General features: G+C 37.5%; 1 protein-coding gene across 1 annotated transcript in view; it reads left to right on the top strand.

Annotated features, from left to right (window-relative positions):
• Positions 1–14,889, top strand: part of LOC131433935 (uncharacterized) — a 47,629-nt gene that overhangs the window by 22,496 nt on the left and 10,244 nt on the right. The window contains exons 2-4 of the mRNA XM_058600555.1: positions 9,606–10,214; positions 11,070–11,222; positions 12,277–12,549. Of these exons, the coding sequence (XP_058456538.1) occupies positions 9,606–10,214; positions 11,070–11,222; positions 12,277–12,549 (1,035 nt within the window). The remainder of the gene's footprint in view (positions 1–9,605; positions 10,215–11,069; positions 11,223–12,276; positions 12,550–14,889) is intronic.

Genomic DNA, 14,889 nt, shown 5'->3' with positions numbered 1-14,889 from the left:
TCAAGTAACGCATTTCCGGACCATGATTAATTTTCATGAGAGAAGACTTATTGCTCATGGTTTCATGAGAAATTTAAATGATTCGTTTCATGATTTACTAATCATGACAACAGTAACGGATTTTTCTTGTATGTAGTTGCTCTTATTCTTCTTCTTCCTTCTGGTTGACGACGATTTGATGGCACAGCAACTTAGGCTATATTGCCAGTTAATTTTCGTTTATATTCCAATGGACTTTCTTTTCACTAGATTAAAAGCAAAAATCTCGCTGTGTGGCTACGTCGAGTCGTCAAAGTACGGATGAAAATTCTACTATCTTGCGATATACTCGTATTTTCTCCGGACTAACACGATACAACGTGCTCACCCGTTGGGAGTTTCACCGGAAGTGGTTTTAGTTGCTCGCTAGACATTATACACGGAAAATAAAATCTACCTAATATTTGATTTCTTTTTACTTAATTTTGAGTTCTTTCGAATCTTTTCATCCGTTCGCTCCTTCCATTGTTGTCAACAGCGAGAGTTTCGTTCAAAAAGCCAAAATTAAGTAAATCGTATCAACTTGAAATTGAGTTAATACGACTCAACAGTAGAGTAAATATAACTTACCATTGAGTAGATATAACTAATCTTTGAGTATTTTTTGCACGTGCCTTACGGATACTATCTACAGCCACTTTACCAAAAATTAGGCTATTGGACGGAACTCCCAAATTGGGTGGAATGCACTTAAAATTAGGTTGTTTTGCGATTCCGTGTATGATTTTTCGCTTCATATATGTCAATTTGGCCGCACGCATTTCAAACGTGTGTGTAACAAAAACGTCAAATTGCTCAATTGAGCAATTTGACGTTCCTGTTATGCACACCGATGCAGTGTATACGGATATTGCGGGTTTCAATCTTGCATTAACGAAAAAACATTTATGAATTTCATAATTATGCACTGCGGAAAAAGCCCAACTGGCACGATGCGGCTCGACAGTATACATTTTCTCGCGGTAAATTGAAAAACTTCTTTAGCTTTTGGCAGTGGGTAAAATACCCACTACTAGTACCCGGTTTCCGCTTCCGAACGCACCGGTAATAGTCACTTCGATTTCTCAGCAACGGCTAAAAAGATTGTCACAAATCATGATTCAAATTGAAGCTCTCAGTATCTTGAAAGATACTGTGCCGTTCCATCCAGATCCAACTTCTTTTTCCGAAATGATAGGGCAATGAGTATCAACACTTTCAAACTGTCATACAAAATTATGAAAAATCAGTACGCATCGGTACGTGCTGGTACGGAAGAGAAAGAAAACGCCACCGCCTAGCACACATCGTGTTTTGTTAAATTTTGTATAGCGTACAGGGTTGCCACATTTAAATCTATATTAACTTGAAATAACTGTTTACAAATTGAAAAGATGATGGTAGTTTATGCCAAAAAAAGTTTTTGATTTTATTCAAGTTTGAAAAAAAATCTTCAAGTGATGTTTCTGAAAATATAAATACTCCAGCATTTCACAACCGATTTTGAAAATTGTTGTGGTTTTATAAAGGTTTTGAAATTGTTTTTTTTGATGAATGGGAAATGTTTTTCTAATCAGTTAAAAAGTGTATTTATTCCGATATATTTGTCAGAAGTAAATGTAGGTATTTATCAACGCCACGTGCGGGTTGAGCGATATTGATTCCTTGAAATTTTCTTGAGTTCTACGTTATGAATTACATGTATCAAACGATTGATAATATAGTTTCTATAATACCCTCACTATGTGAAGTTCTAAGTTTCTGTAACTAGACGTTAAAATTCCTTTGCAGAGAGATGATTTCGACATAGCTTTGGTACATGTTTGTTGAAGATAGACAAATTGCAAACTTATTTCCAAAGGGATAACTAAACTATTAGGATCAGCGCGGTAAAACTTCATTTCAATCGAATATTATTAGATGAAAATGAAAGGGTGTAGCGGGGTTTGCATATAAAAACTGCCCCCAAATAGAAAAAAATTGATATACGCTGTTTGAAAGGGTTTATATTGGAGATGTTTTTCCCAAAATTTTAACCCCTTAACTGCCATATTGGTAGAGCTAGGGTGGTTCTTCTGGTTTTAATTTTATTTAAATTTTTCAAAAACATCTTCAGCAAAAAAATTGAAAAAAATCAGGAATATTTTAGGAATTATGGAAAACTTTTCTGATTTTTTTCAGAATTTTTCAAAATGTATTTCATGTGAAAAAAAGTTCAAACTTTTCGATTTTTTTTAATCCCACTTACAATTTCTGTACCACTCTAGATTTTACATCAAAAATAAATCATTTATGAGTACATTACGCTGTATTTTTTTAGATTTTTAAAAAATGTGGATGGGTATAATATCAGACTTTAAAAAAATAAATCAATCGGAAAACCATGCGTCCCCATTAAATTGTTATCATCCGATGGAGACGCATGGTATTTAGTTTAGAACTAAATATCATGCGTTTCCATCTACAACTTAAGCTCGGGGCTTTAGTATTGACGTTATTAATAATGATAAAAGAATTTAATTCCTTATGCTATTCACAAAAGCGCTGCACGATTTCGGCTATCCTGGCTCCCGGTCTCCGGTTCCAGAAGTACTGGAAACAGCGGTCATATATTAAAAAATTGTTGGTAAACGACTGGATAATGCGTAATTCAGACCCCAGTGTGGCTCTTAACCTCTTGTCCAGTAACTCTTATCTCTACCTCCCCGCGGTGCCGGCTGAGGTACGAGCAACCATAGGAAAGAGCGGGTAACCAACCCCGGTGGGACCTTGGTCGTTTGCTGACAGGGAAGGGGGTCCTCTTTAGAGAATGTCGGAGCGTCTGTACTCCATGTTAGGAGCGACTTCAAACAGCGTCTGTTCTGGTATCCAGCGGCTGAGTGTGAAATGCTGGATCCCGTCCAGCTAAATCCAAGGTGACAATCCCACCAACGGGATTGTCCTAGTGCTAGTTGGCGTAGGCCTAATAAGCCGCACGTAAAATAATCATTACAAATAATACAGGAGAGAATACGACCCGGAACAATTGGCAAAGACCCACGCGACGAAATAAGGACTACGATTGGAAACTTGGAACATGGAACTGCAAGTCACTAGGTTTCGCAGACTGCTATAGGATAATATACAACGAACTAAATCCTCGCAACTTCGACATCGTAGCGCTGCAGGAGGTTTGTTGGACGGGACAGAAGGTGTGAAAAACCGGACATCGAACGCCTACCTTCTGCCAAAGCTGTAGCCTCCCGAGGAATGGTAGTCAGAAGCACCTTCTTTCCCCGCAAGGATATCCACAAAGCTACCTGGAGATCACCTGACCGACAGACCGAAAACCAAATCGACCACGTTTTGATCGACGGAAAATTTTCTCGGACATCAACAATGTTCGTACCTACCGCAGTGCGATTATAGATTCGGACCACTACTTGGTTGCTGTATGCATGCGATCAAAACTTTCGACGGTGGCTACCAAACGTCGAAACCGAACGTCGCGGTTTAACATCGAGCGGGATCCGGGATGCTGGAGTAGCCCAAGATTACGCGCAGCAGTTGGCAGTGGCACTACCGACGGAAGAGCAGCTTGGTGCAGCTACTCTTGAAGATGGTTGGAGAGACATCCGTTCTGCCGTAGATAGCACTGCATCAGCAACGATAGGTACGGCGTCTCCGAACGTGAGGAACGACTGGTTCGACGACGAATGTGAACAGTTAGTGGCCGAGAAGAATGCAGCTTTGGCGAGCAAGCTGCAACACCGGACGAGAGCAAACGAGGAGCAATACATACAAGCGCGGAACAGATTAAACTCGGAATCCCGTAGAAAAAAGCACCAACAGGAAGACCGAGATCGCGAAGCGATGGAATAGCTGTTCCGTGCTAATGACACAAGGAAGTTCTACGAGAAGGTTAACCGTTCGCGCAAAGGCCATGTGCCATAGGCCGATATGTGCAAGGACACCAACGGGAATCTTCTCACGAACGACTGTGAGGTGATCGAGAGGTGGCGGCAGTATTTCGACGAGCACCTTAATGACTATGTGGCGGTGCGGTAACGAACTTGGGAACGCATGCGGAGGACGATAGACTGCCGGTCCTAGACTCCCAAGAAGTCGAGGAGGAGGTAAGCTGGTTGAAAAATAATAAGGCCGCTGGCGTTGACCAACTACCAAGCGAGCTACTAAAACACGGTGGTAATGCACTAGTAAAAGCACTGCACTGAGTCGTTACCAAGATCTGGGAGGACGAGATTTTACCGAAGGAATGGATAGAAGGAATCGTGTGTCCCATCTACAAAAAGGGCGACAAGCAGCTGCGCGATAACTCTGCTGAACCGTGCCTACAAGGTACACTCCCAAATCAAACGAATTAGTCTAAGACCATCGGAGACAATCAATGATATCTGAGAAACTAGATATACCACAAGAGCTTCCTCCAGAAGAATCATTTACATTTTTGGCTGGTTTGATTCTCGACACCGCAATTCAAGCGCAGACGAAACGTATACCCGGAACGTAATCACGCAAACGAAAGTGAGGAATATTCAAATATCTGAATACGAATTCGCCAAGAAGGTGTGCCCTGACTCCCGCAACAGAAGGTATATCAAGTCCCAACATCGAGCTCGAACGAAACACCGTTTTCAATTATGGAGTTTTCACTTGAGCTTTTGTCATGTCCCAATAAAGCCCAGGGTTAGACAGAATTAAATTCAACTTGTTGAAAAATCTGCTTGATTCTGCTAAAAGACGGCTATTGAATTTATTCAACATGTTTCTTGAGGGTAACATTGTACCATATGACTGGAGACAAGTGAAGGTTATCGCTATTCAAAAACCAGGAAAAACAGCCTCCGACCACAATTTGTATCGGCCGATTGCTATTCTCTCTTGTATTCGGAAATTGTTGGAGAAAATGATTCTCTTCCGTCTAGACAATTGGGTCGAAACTAATGGCTTGCTTTCAGATACACAATTTGGTTATCGCAGGGTTAAATGAACGAACGATTGTCTTGCGTTGCTCTCAACAGAAGTTCAAATGGCATTTGCTCGTAAATAACAAATGGAATCAGTTCTCCTCGACGTTAAGGGACATTTGATTCAGTTTCCATTGATATTCTATTAGAGAAGTTGCATCAGCATGGTCTTTCACCTGTCTTAAACAACAACTTTATCTAATCTGAGAAACACATGCATTTCTAGCATGCTGATTTGACAGCATTACGATTTAGTTACATGGGTCTTCCTCAGGGCTCATGCTTAAGCCCTCTTTTATACAATTTTTACGTAAACATCGTTGGTGAATGTATCAACACATCTTGTACGCTAAGGCAACTTGCCGACGACAGCGTTGTGTCTTTTATAGAACCCAAATCGGGCGATCTATAAGGGCCGTTACAATATACTCTTGCCAGCTTATCAACAAGGGCTCTTCAACTGGGTATCGAGTTCTCTACGGAGAAAACTGAGCTAGTTGTATTTTCGAGGAAGCGAGAACCAGCCCAATTACAGCTTCAATTAAGGGGTGAAACCTCAGGTCTTCACATTCAAATATCTCGGGGTCAGGTTCGACTCCAAAGACACCTGGGGAGGTGGCATTAGGTATCTGAAACATAAATGCCAGCAGTGAATTAACTTTCTTCGTACAATAATCGGATCATGGTGGGGTGTCCACCCAGGAGACCTGATCAGGTTGTACCAAACAACGATATTGTTTTTGATGGAATATGGAAGCTTCTGCTTCCGATCCGGCGCGAACACCCATTTCATTAAGCGGGAAAGAATTCAGTATCGTTGTTTGCGCGTTGTCTTGGGGTGCATGCAATCGTCTCATACGATGAGTCTTGAAGTGCTTGCGGGTGATCTTCCGTTGAAAAACCGGTTCTGGGATCTCTCATATCGTTCGTTCATCCGATGCGACATCTCAAAACCGTTTTATGTCCTTGTATTTTAATTACATGGCTCAAAATATAAATATTTCGTCGTTTGTTTCCAACCTTGTTCAACTCTTGGATACTTCTAATCCTACTGTATTTTTCAATACATCTATGAAAGTAGAGATTCGTGGAATTTCGGATCCCTTACGCCCTCAAGTGGTCCCAAAATTGTTGCACAATAAATTTGACGGATCAAAACTCGATGAGTCCACTGGCTTCGGTATATTCAATGAAGACTTCAGCGCATTCTTTAAGCTCAATGATCCAGCTCCAGCAGAGCTAGCTGTAATTCAATATACCCTTGAGATCATTGACACTCTGCCCACAGATCACTACTTCATTGTATCGGACAGTCTCAGCTCGATTGAGGCTCTCCGTTCAGTGAAGACTGGAAAGCATTCACCGTATTTCCTGGGGAAAATACGAGAACAATTGAGTACTCGATCTGAAAAATCATACCAGATTACAATGCAATGAGAGGGCGGACTCATTAGCCAAATTGTCCACACTTGAAGGTGACATTTATGAAAAACCAATTTGCTTCAATGAATTTTTCAGTTGTTGTCGTCAGAAAACTTTAGCCAGCTGGCAATATACTTGGAATAGTGGAACTCTGAAACGATGGTTACACTCAATAATCCCACAGGTATCGACAAAAGCTTCTTTCCGGGGGTTAGACGGGAGCCGAGACTTTATTCGTGTAATGTCAAGGCTTATGTCTAATCATTATATGTTCAACGCGCATCTCCTTCGTGTGGGGCTCGCAGAAAATGGTGTTTGCATTTGCGGTGAGGGTTGTCATGACATCGAGCATGTTGTTTGGACTTGTGTCGAGTCTTGTGATGCCGGATCTCAACTCATAGGTTCCCTTCGGGCCCGAGGTATACCATCCTTGGTGCCGATCCGCGACGTCTTGGCAACTCGGAATCTTCCTTATATGACTCTCATCTACAACTTCTTGAAAACTATCAATGCTCAAATTTAGTGCTCTCCCTACCTCTTTCTTGTCTACAGCTCTATCGCACTCTTCTTTACGTTGCTGAAAGTATGGCCTGTATAAACGATGATCATGCACCTGCCTTGAACTGACTGAGTTGTTGGAAACATCACACCAACAAAGCATCCCAATCCAGAATAATCTCTTCCTTGCTACAAGCTGAAGAACATGAAGACTCATCGAACGCAAAGTGTGTCTAAAAGATGTATGCCACAAACCAATGATGTATTCAAATTTCAATTCAATACTGTGTAGGTCCCACCCTCCCTATGTCCCTTTACTAACTCTAGGGGAGTATACCGCCCCGTAATACGGTATCCCTTCCTCTCTCTCTAACAACAAGGCAATCGGCCACGTTAAGCTAAAGCAAATGAGCCCAATAAAATTTTATTTGAAAAAAGGCGGGTGGGTAATGTCAGAGACATAACTAGATGTCGTGAATACGAAAACAACTGACATGTTCCTTAACACTTCCGAATATCAATTAGTTGATCAATTGTATGATTTATGCAAGCATTTCCCTTTTTCACATTTTTCGCAAAAAAGAAGGCTTCACTTGATCTCAATTACTGTGAATTTCACACAGTGAAAAGTGCACAAATCTAACCAAACTGTTCTTGATTTGCACTAAACTGAGGATAATTACCTTCGATTTGCGAACAACAAATCCTAATAGTTCTTTAGAAAACTTTTAGAGCCATTAGAACGGCTGATTTTGTGTAATGCTCTCCACCGTTGTTTTTTCACCGATGCTAATAACTGGCAGCTGTGACGTAATCGCTCTTGTCGGAAGCGAAACTAGCTTTGCAAACGACACAAAATACATCTGCTCGCAGTGACGATGGAATCCAAACTGATCCAATTTTTGTTGAGAGGCTTGTTTTTACCTGGTTTCGTTTGTAGATTTTTCACTAATGAGCGGTCCTAAAGGCTATAAAAATAGCCGCATACAGAATTTTAATGTCGATTATTTCATTTCGGATTTGCATAATTTATTGAAGTCAACTATCAATATGCTGTAGGGATTCGTTTCTAGCATTCAGAAGGACCAAATTGTGGAACTCACTACGATATTCACCACTTTTCGGAACATTTTTCTCGAACGATTTGTTGTACAGCAGCAGATATTTTGTTCTCTTCCTCAGAACGTGTTTTGATTGGCTGGTGTTGACATGGGTCAAATGAGACAGGTTTTTCAATAGTCTACTATTGAAATACTTCAATGCTTTTGCTATACACGTTTAAGTTGAAAAATTTCGAATCTATTGGTAGTTAGATTATATAAATCCCTTCACAAATCACTGAGTTATGAGCTTTAAAAATACGAGAAAGGCAAACGAGCCTTATGAATTATCCTCTTTGATACTCGTTTATACCAAACATTTCAGAAAAGTTTAATTTTGAATTATTTGAGATTATGTCACACAACTGAAAATTTTATCATAAAATTGTGATCATATTCCCGATGGCATGTAGCAAAAATTATCTTGATTCGTTAGATACAACAAGAGATATTCACGATCAAAAACTTATCACTCTCTCAGAGGGTAAATTTTGAAAAGGCACCCCATAGTAAAGTAAGTCGTAATCACGACAAAAAAGATGGATATTCTATCACTTCTCACCCAATGTGGTCAGAAACTATATTAAGAGGGTTCATCGCTCTTGCTGGAGTGAGTGACACCATTCTGTATTGACCTTAAAAGGTTTGAGCAGATTGTTTGGCATCCCTTATGGGGTACCGAATTTACTTCTGCTCATAAGTATTGCGGATCGTTCTACATTCTTCCGGGCACGCGGAATGGTGTCGTTTTTAAAACATTTGCAAATCCTTTCGGGGGTTGGAAGTTTTACTATTTGTCCTGGAGTGCAGAGCATTTAGTCTCTTTTGATTTTATACTTTTTTGTCACCTCACCCATTATCACTACGCAATCACTTTCCACGTTCTTTTTATCCTTTCTTTCCCACCAGGAAAAAGATGAGAAGACATGGCAAGACATAAATCTCCAGATAATTAGGGGAACATGCCACCTGAGCCAACTTGTTCCGATTCCTTATTCCTGAAGGCAAAAAATCGGACGGGGTGAGGTCTAGGGAAAAAGGAAGTTGCGGTGACGTTTCTCAATTAAGTTCTTTCAGTGTGTTCCTAGCCAGTTTAGGGGTAGAAGATGGCGCTTCGTTGTGCGGTAAGATAACTTTACCATGTCGTTTATCAATTTCGATTTTATGTTTTCTTTATCGAAAAAACCGACAAATTTCAATACATTTGTTACAATTCAAATCTTTGAATCAGACTGTTACAAACAATGTTTTGATTGATTATCGTTTAATGGTATTTTTTTTTGTATAGCAATACAAACAAATTACCAGAATGAATGAACTTACCAAGATAGGAACCGTTTAGATAAAAAAAAGATATCTGTGTCAATTTAATCACGTACTGTCGAACTGATCTATCTACAAGCTTTTCAACTTTGAATTCTGGTGATATGTCAAATATGATGAAGAATTATACTTGTTGATGGAACATTTCAAATATGTGAGATTGAATCATATGATTCCACGAAATTTAAGGTCTAAGTCATCGTGGCAATGATAATGGCCTAAGTATAAATAATTTGGTGCATTTTCAGTGATGGCCAGTCGTTCGTAAGCTGCTGAAATTATTGTTTTACCGCTGTAAATCAAATAATTAAAAAGAATACGCGTATATTGCATCGAACAGATATGAAGCGTATAGTTTTGGTTTTGGCGTTGTTTAGCGCGTTAACCTTTGCTCAAGGACCCTGTACGGAATCGTGTTGGCAAAATTGTCCAATCGACTCTCGGTGTCCGTCAACGAACGGAAATCAAGCAACGTTGCTACCACATCTTAACAACTGTGCCAAATTCGTCAAATGTGAAACAGGACATGGCTGTGCGCATGATTGTCCGGCTGGACTTCATTTCAACGCAACGGCAAAGGCATGTGATTGGCCACATCGTGCGTGCTGTGATTTAAGTGTGTGCAAACCGGACGACGACGTACCTATTCGAAATTGTGTGTTGAATTCAAAATGCCCAGCTGTTAACCCAGCCAAACCAATAATACTGCCACACACCAGTTGTTCCAAGTTCTATAAATGTGACCGAGGATACGCTTGTGAATATACTTGTCCTGATGGGTTGCATTTCAACGAGAAAGATTTAGCATGTGACTGGCCGTGGCGAGCATGCTGTGATAAAACTATTGAATGTTATGTCCCATGCGAAGATAACACCTGTGCTCCAGGTTAGTTTAAAACTAATTCATATTTTCTAAATACTGCCTGTGGCAACAATTGTCTAATACAGTGAATTTTACATCATTACATCTATTTTACGGTAACCGATAGAAAAACATACAGTCCACCTATTGATGAATCTCAAAGAATTCTTGTACAAACTGTTTAGTAATAGTTTGAATAGAAGTAGTATTAGATAACAGTTTTTTATTCATGCTTAATTAATATCTAAGTATGTCAAAATCAGTTCAGTCATCTTAGAAAATTGGATGAGTATTTTGGACCCATAATTTTCATTTATAGTTATATTTGTTATCTCATATACGAAAATCATTAGTTAGAGTGATATATATATATATATATATATATATATATATATATATATATATATATATATATATATATATATATATATATATATATATATATATATATATATATATATATATATATATATATATATATATATATATATATATATTTATATATATACATATATATATATATATATATATATATATATATATATATATATATTTATATATATACATATATATATATATATATATATATATATTTATATATATACATATATATATATATATATATATATATATATATATATATATATATATATATATATATATATATATATATATATATATATATATATATATATATATATATATATATATATATATATATATATATATATAAATTACCCACACTTTCCGATCTGGACGAACTGTCGAACAGAGAAATTACGATTTTTTATTCTCGTTGGGAAAGTTGGTTTCTACAGAATTTCGCGTCTTTCTCTAAAGTTTATTCAAAATTATATAAAAAAACAACCATCTTTTTAGGTTCCACAAGTACAACCACTTCTACTACTTCCACTACTAGTACCACTTCTGCTCCTGTCACCACTACTACCACCACTACTACTACAAAAGCTCCGGATACTACCACCACTACAACTACTACACCAGCTCCAACCACTACTACTATACCACCACGTAAGTATTTTGCATGCGCATTTATTTTCCCGGTCCTGTAATGTTTCATGTTCCATGCGGATCCCATGAGAACGAACTAAACATTATTTTAGCTTGATTAATGAAATTACATCTATGCACCGGCGGTTTGAGTTTTTAGGGGAAAGAGTATAAAAAAGTTAGCTTTCGCAAAATTTCTAGAGATGGCCTAGTGGAATTCAAAAATTAATTTTATGTAAACCAAAACCATCGAATTGTTTCTGCAGGTAATTCAACATAGAAACAAATCTTATACAAGTGCTTTGAAGAAAGATTTATTAAAAAATAATCAAGAAGCACCAGTCGGATTTCATTTAAAGGGCGGGTAGGGTCTAACGCTTTCGTGCATTCATTTATTTTTTCTTCGTAGAACATTTCAAGAACATTTTGTCAACCAGAACATAACTCTGGAAGTTATGGACCTTTATTTTTGCCTTTCTCATACAGGAAGGTTATGCAATCACTGTGAAAACCGACTTTTTTCTTATCTCATACTGCGAAGAGGCAAGAGCTCGGCGCACAGGCTCAAGAGTTTTGCTTCGACTAACTTGAAAATTTGACAAAACATTCTTGAAATGTTTTATTATAACAAGAAAGAATATGATTTTTCGAAAGTGTTAGAGCCTTTCCGCCCCCTAGAAATTTTTTTTCGTTCGATTTTAGAGACAATAATCTTTAAACGCGTTTTTCTCGAAAGCTATTTCACTAATCATTTTGAATTTTTGCACACTCTTTCTAATGTTTATTTATTTATTTGATTTATTTATTTATTTATTCAATGAATGATGCGTTGTATTAAGCTAACAAATATTCGCAAAAGTTCCTACGGAAAGAACTCAGTGGTTGATTTTTGGAACTTGTTGGGCAAAACCTTTAGAAAAAACATGAATATATTGCTTCACTAATCATCAAATAAATCTATAATCAATACATCGTAATTTCTTGTCCTGTCTATGATACATTTATACGTCACTTGATCCCAGCTGAAGTCAACTCTTGGTTCCAGTAATATACATTTCGTTGTATTTATTTCCAGCATCTGATAACGAATGCAATACTTGCCCGAAAAACTGCGAAGCTAATCCGGACTGTCCAGCCGTGAATCCTGTTCAGCCAATCTTGCTGCCTCACTACGTATGTTCTAAATTTTACAAATGTGAAACGGGTCGCGCCTGCGAAGTTGATTGCCCTGCTGGACTTCATTTCAACAGTCGAAAGTCGGTCTGCGATTGGCCATGGCAGGCGTGCTGTGATCCTTCAGTAACATGTAACCCGAATCCTTGCATCCCTGGTGTCACATGCGCTCCAAGTTTGGGTTAACTATATAATGCCGTCTTTTACTGCTGCAGATTTAACAAACACGTCGTGTTAGGATGAGCTTTTTACTGTGTTATTATAATTGTAAGAATTTGTTTGATAAGTACAGAAATTGCGGATCCACGCGGACATCGTTTCTCCTACAATAGCTCATTAACAGCTCCACATGCTTGAGAAAATATATAACTAATTAACAAATATACATTATTTTTTTAACCTTTAACCTTTAACCTTTAACCTTTAACTACCTGACGAGTCAAAAACGAAATGTAAAGCCGAAAATATGTTTTATTTTGCACGTCAACTCTCGTTTTTCTTATAAACTTAAAATTTAAGCTCGGTTTCAAGAACGGATGAAGAATTTTTCCTGTATTTTGGATTTGGCACAAATTTTGCATATGCATGCTTTATTATCAAAAGAGACAATTTGCATCATAAGTTTGGCTTTTCTACTCTAGCCTTTCTTTTGAGGAGGGACTAAGCAAAAATCCCTTGAAAATTTTCAATAATATATGTTTCTAAAAAGGGGGGTCCGATCGATTTGGTGTCTTCCGCAACATTTTAGGGAATTTTTTAGGACTATGTAAACAAGTTTTGGACGGTTGACGAAATTTTTTTTTTTGATTTTTATTTAAAAAAGAACACTTAAAATTCAGATATCTCCAAAAACATATTTTTGATTTTTTTTTATTTTTTGGTATGTTGTAGCTGAAGTCCAAAGTGAAATATTTTAAAATTTCTAGAAGTGAGAAATAATATTAGAAAAAGTTACATATTTTCAAAACAATGGAAATTTTTGAAAATCAATTTTTTTCAGACATTTCAACAAAATTTTATGAAAGACGTTAGATTTCAAAATGTTAATAAAAAATTTTGCTATATGCTACCGTTCTCGAGATACAGAGGTTTAAAAAAAAATCGGGAACTTTGTACTTTTGTAACGATTTTCCGACGGTTATGATGAGTTTATTAAAAAATACTAAAAAGAATTCGAGATATCTTCGTTGATGAAATTTGTGTGCACACAATAAATCTGTCAGATGTTTGCGAAAAAGTTTTATCGTGTTTTACCTTTTTTAAATATAAAAAATAAGTATAGAATTTGCTCAAACTTTAGCAAATAGGCCCGGAGGGACGAACGTTATATACAAATGTCCGTGTGTGTATGTGTGTTGTCAACAAACAGGCCGAGATCTCAGAGATGACTGGACTTTGATCAAACTAGTCGCAAATAAAAGGTCTCCTCGTCACCCTGAACGCTATTTAATGGTTTTGAGATCGGCTGTTTACATTTTGAGTTATACGAAGTTTTATGTCAAAATATTGTTTTTTGACAATGTCTGTCGTAATTGACCTTGAAAACAGAATATGTTTTTACACTTAGATAACGCACAGTAATAGTTATCCTACAAACCATAGATTGTTAAAATCCGTCCATTTTTAACGGAGATAACGATATTTATGTGTAAGCAACTTTTCGTCTTATTCCAACAGTGTGGTTTTACACGTTTAATTTATTGATTTAATTAGGTATAATCCACAGACAAAATATGATCCTATAGTGATAATTTCTAGTAATATACAAAAAATTGTCAAGTATCCTACTGCGTGATAGATTGAAGTTGAATCCTAATGAAACGCGATTGAATGATCTCTGCAAGCCAGTAATAGCATTGTTAGCACCGTAGTTAGTTCGTCATAAAGGAAGTCGAAGAAATGCACTGTTGCGAAGAGCACGGGGTCGGACGTAGATATTGGCCCTTATTATCGGTATTATTACACGGTGAAAACCAAGTGAAGTGAATTTATTTCCTGATTACGGAAGTCGTTTCAGAGACAAAAGTAATTACTTGGATGAACTTGATCTTATTATGAACATCACACCACCAACATTTTGTTGAAAAAATTAGTTTTTTCCACTACATTTCACTATGCGTGATACTGGTAATAGGTAAAATCAAATGAAGTGATATTTGAGTGAATTTAAAGTGGAAGTGAGAACGGTAATAAGTGAGAATACAAGTGAGTTGATAAACAAACGAGTTGTGCAAATTGATTGTGGAAACTATATCGCATATTTTGCCGTGATTTTGTTTATTCTAAAGTTTAAAATTGTACTGGATTGTAGATCCTGGAACGTGCTTTAACTAGTAATTATTCTCTTGTGTGTGCTACATTGAATCGCGAAGTTATCATCAGAATTGATTACTATATATTTCGGCCGAACCGAGAAGCCTAAATAACAAGTGATCGTACGGCATCATCCGCTGTTGTGTGGCCCGCACTGGGGCGAAGAGGAAAAGAATGACTTCTGTTCAATGCAGTGTGTGCT

The sequence above is a fragment of the Malaya genurostris genome, chromosome 3, assembly GCF_030247185.1.
Source record: "Malaya genurostris strain Urasoe2022 chromosome 3, Malgen_1.1, whole genome shotgun sequence".
Taxonomy (NCBI): domain Eukaryota; kingdom Metazoa; phylum Arthropoda; class Insecta; order Diptera; family Culicidae; genus Malaya; species Malaya genurostris.
Note: the sequence above shows the minus strand (reverse complement) of the source record. Positions and strands in the feature narration are given on the sequence as shown.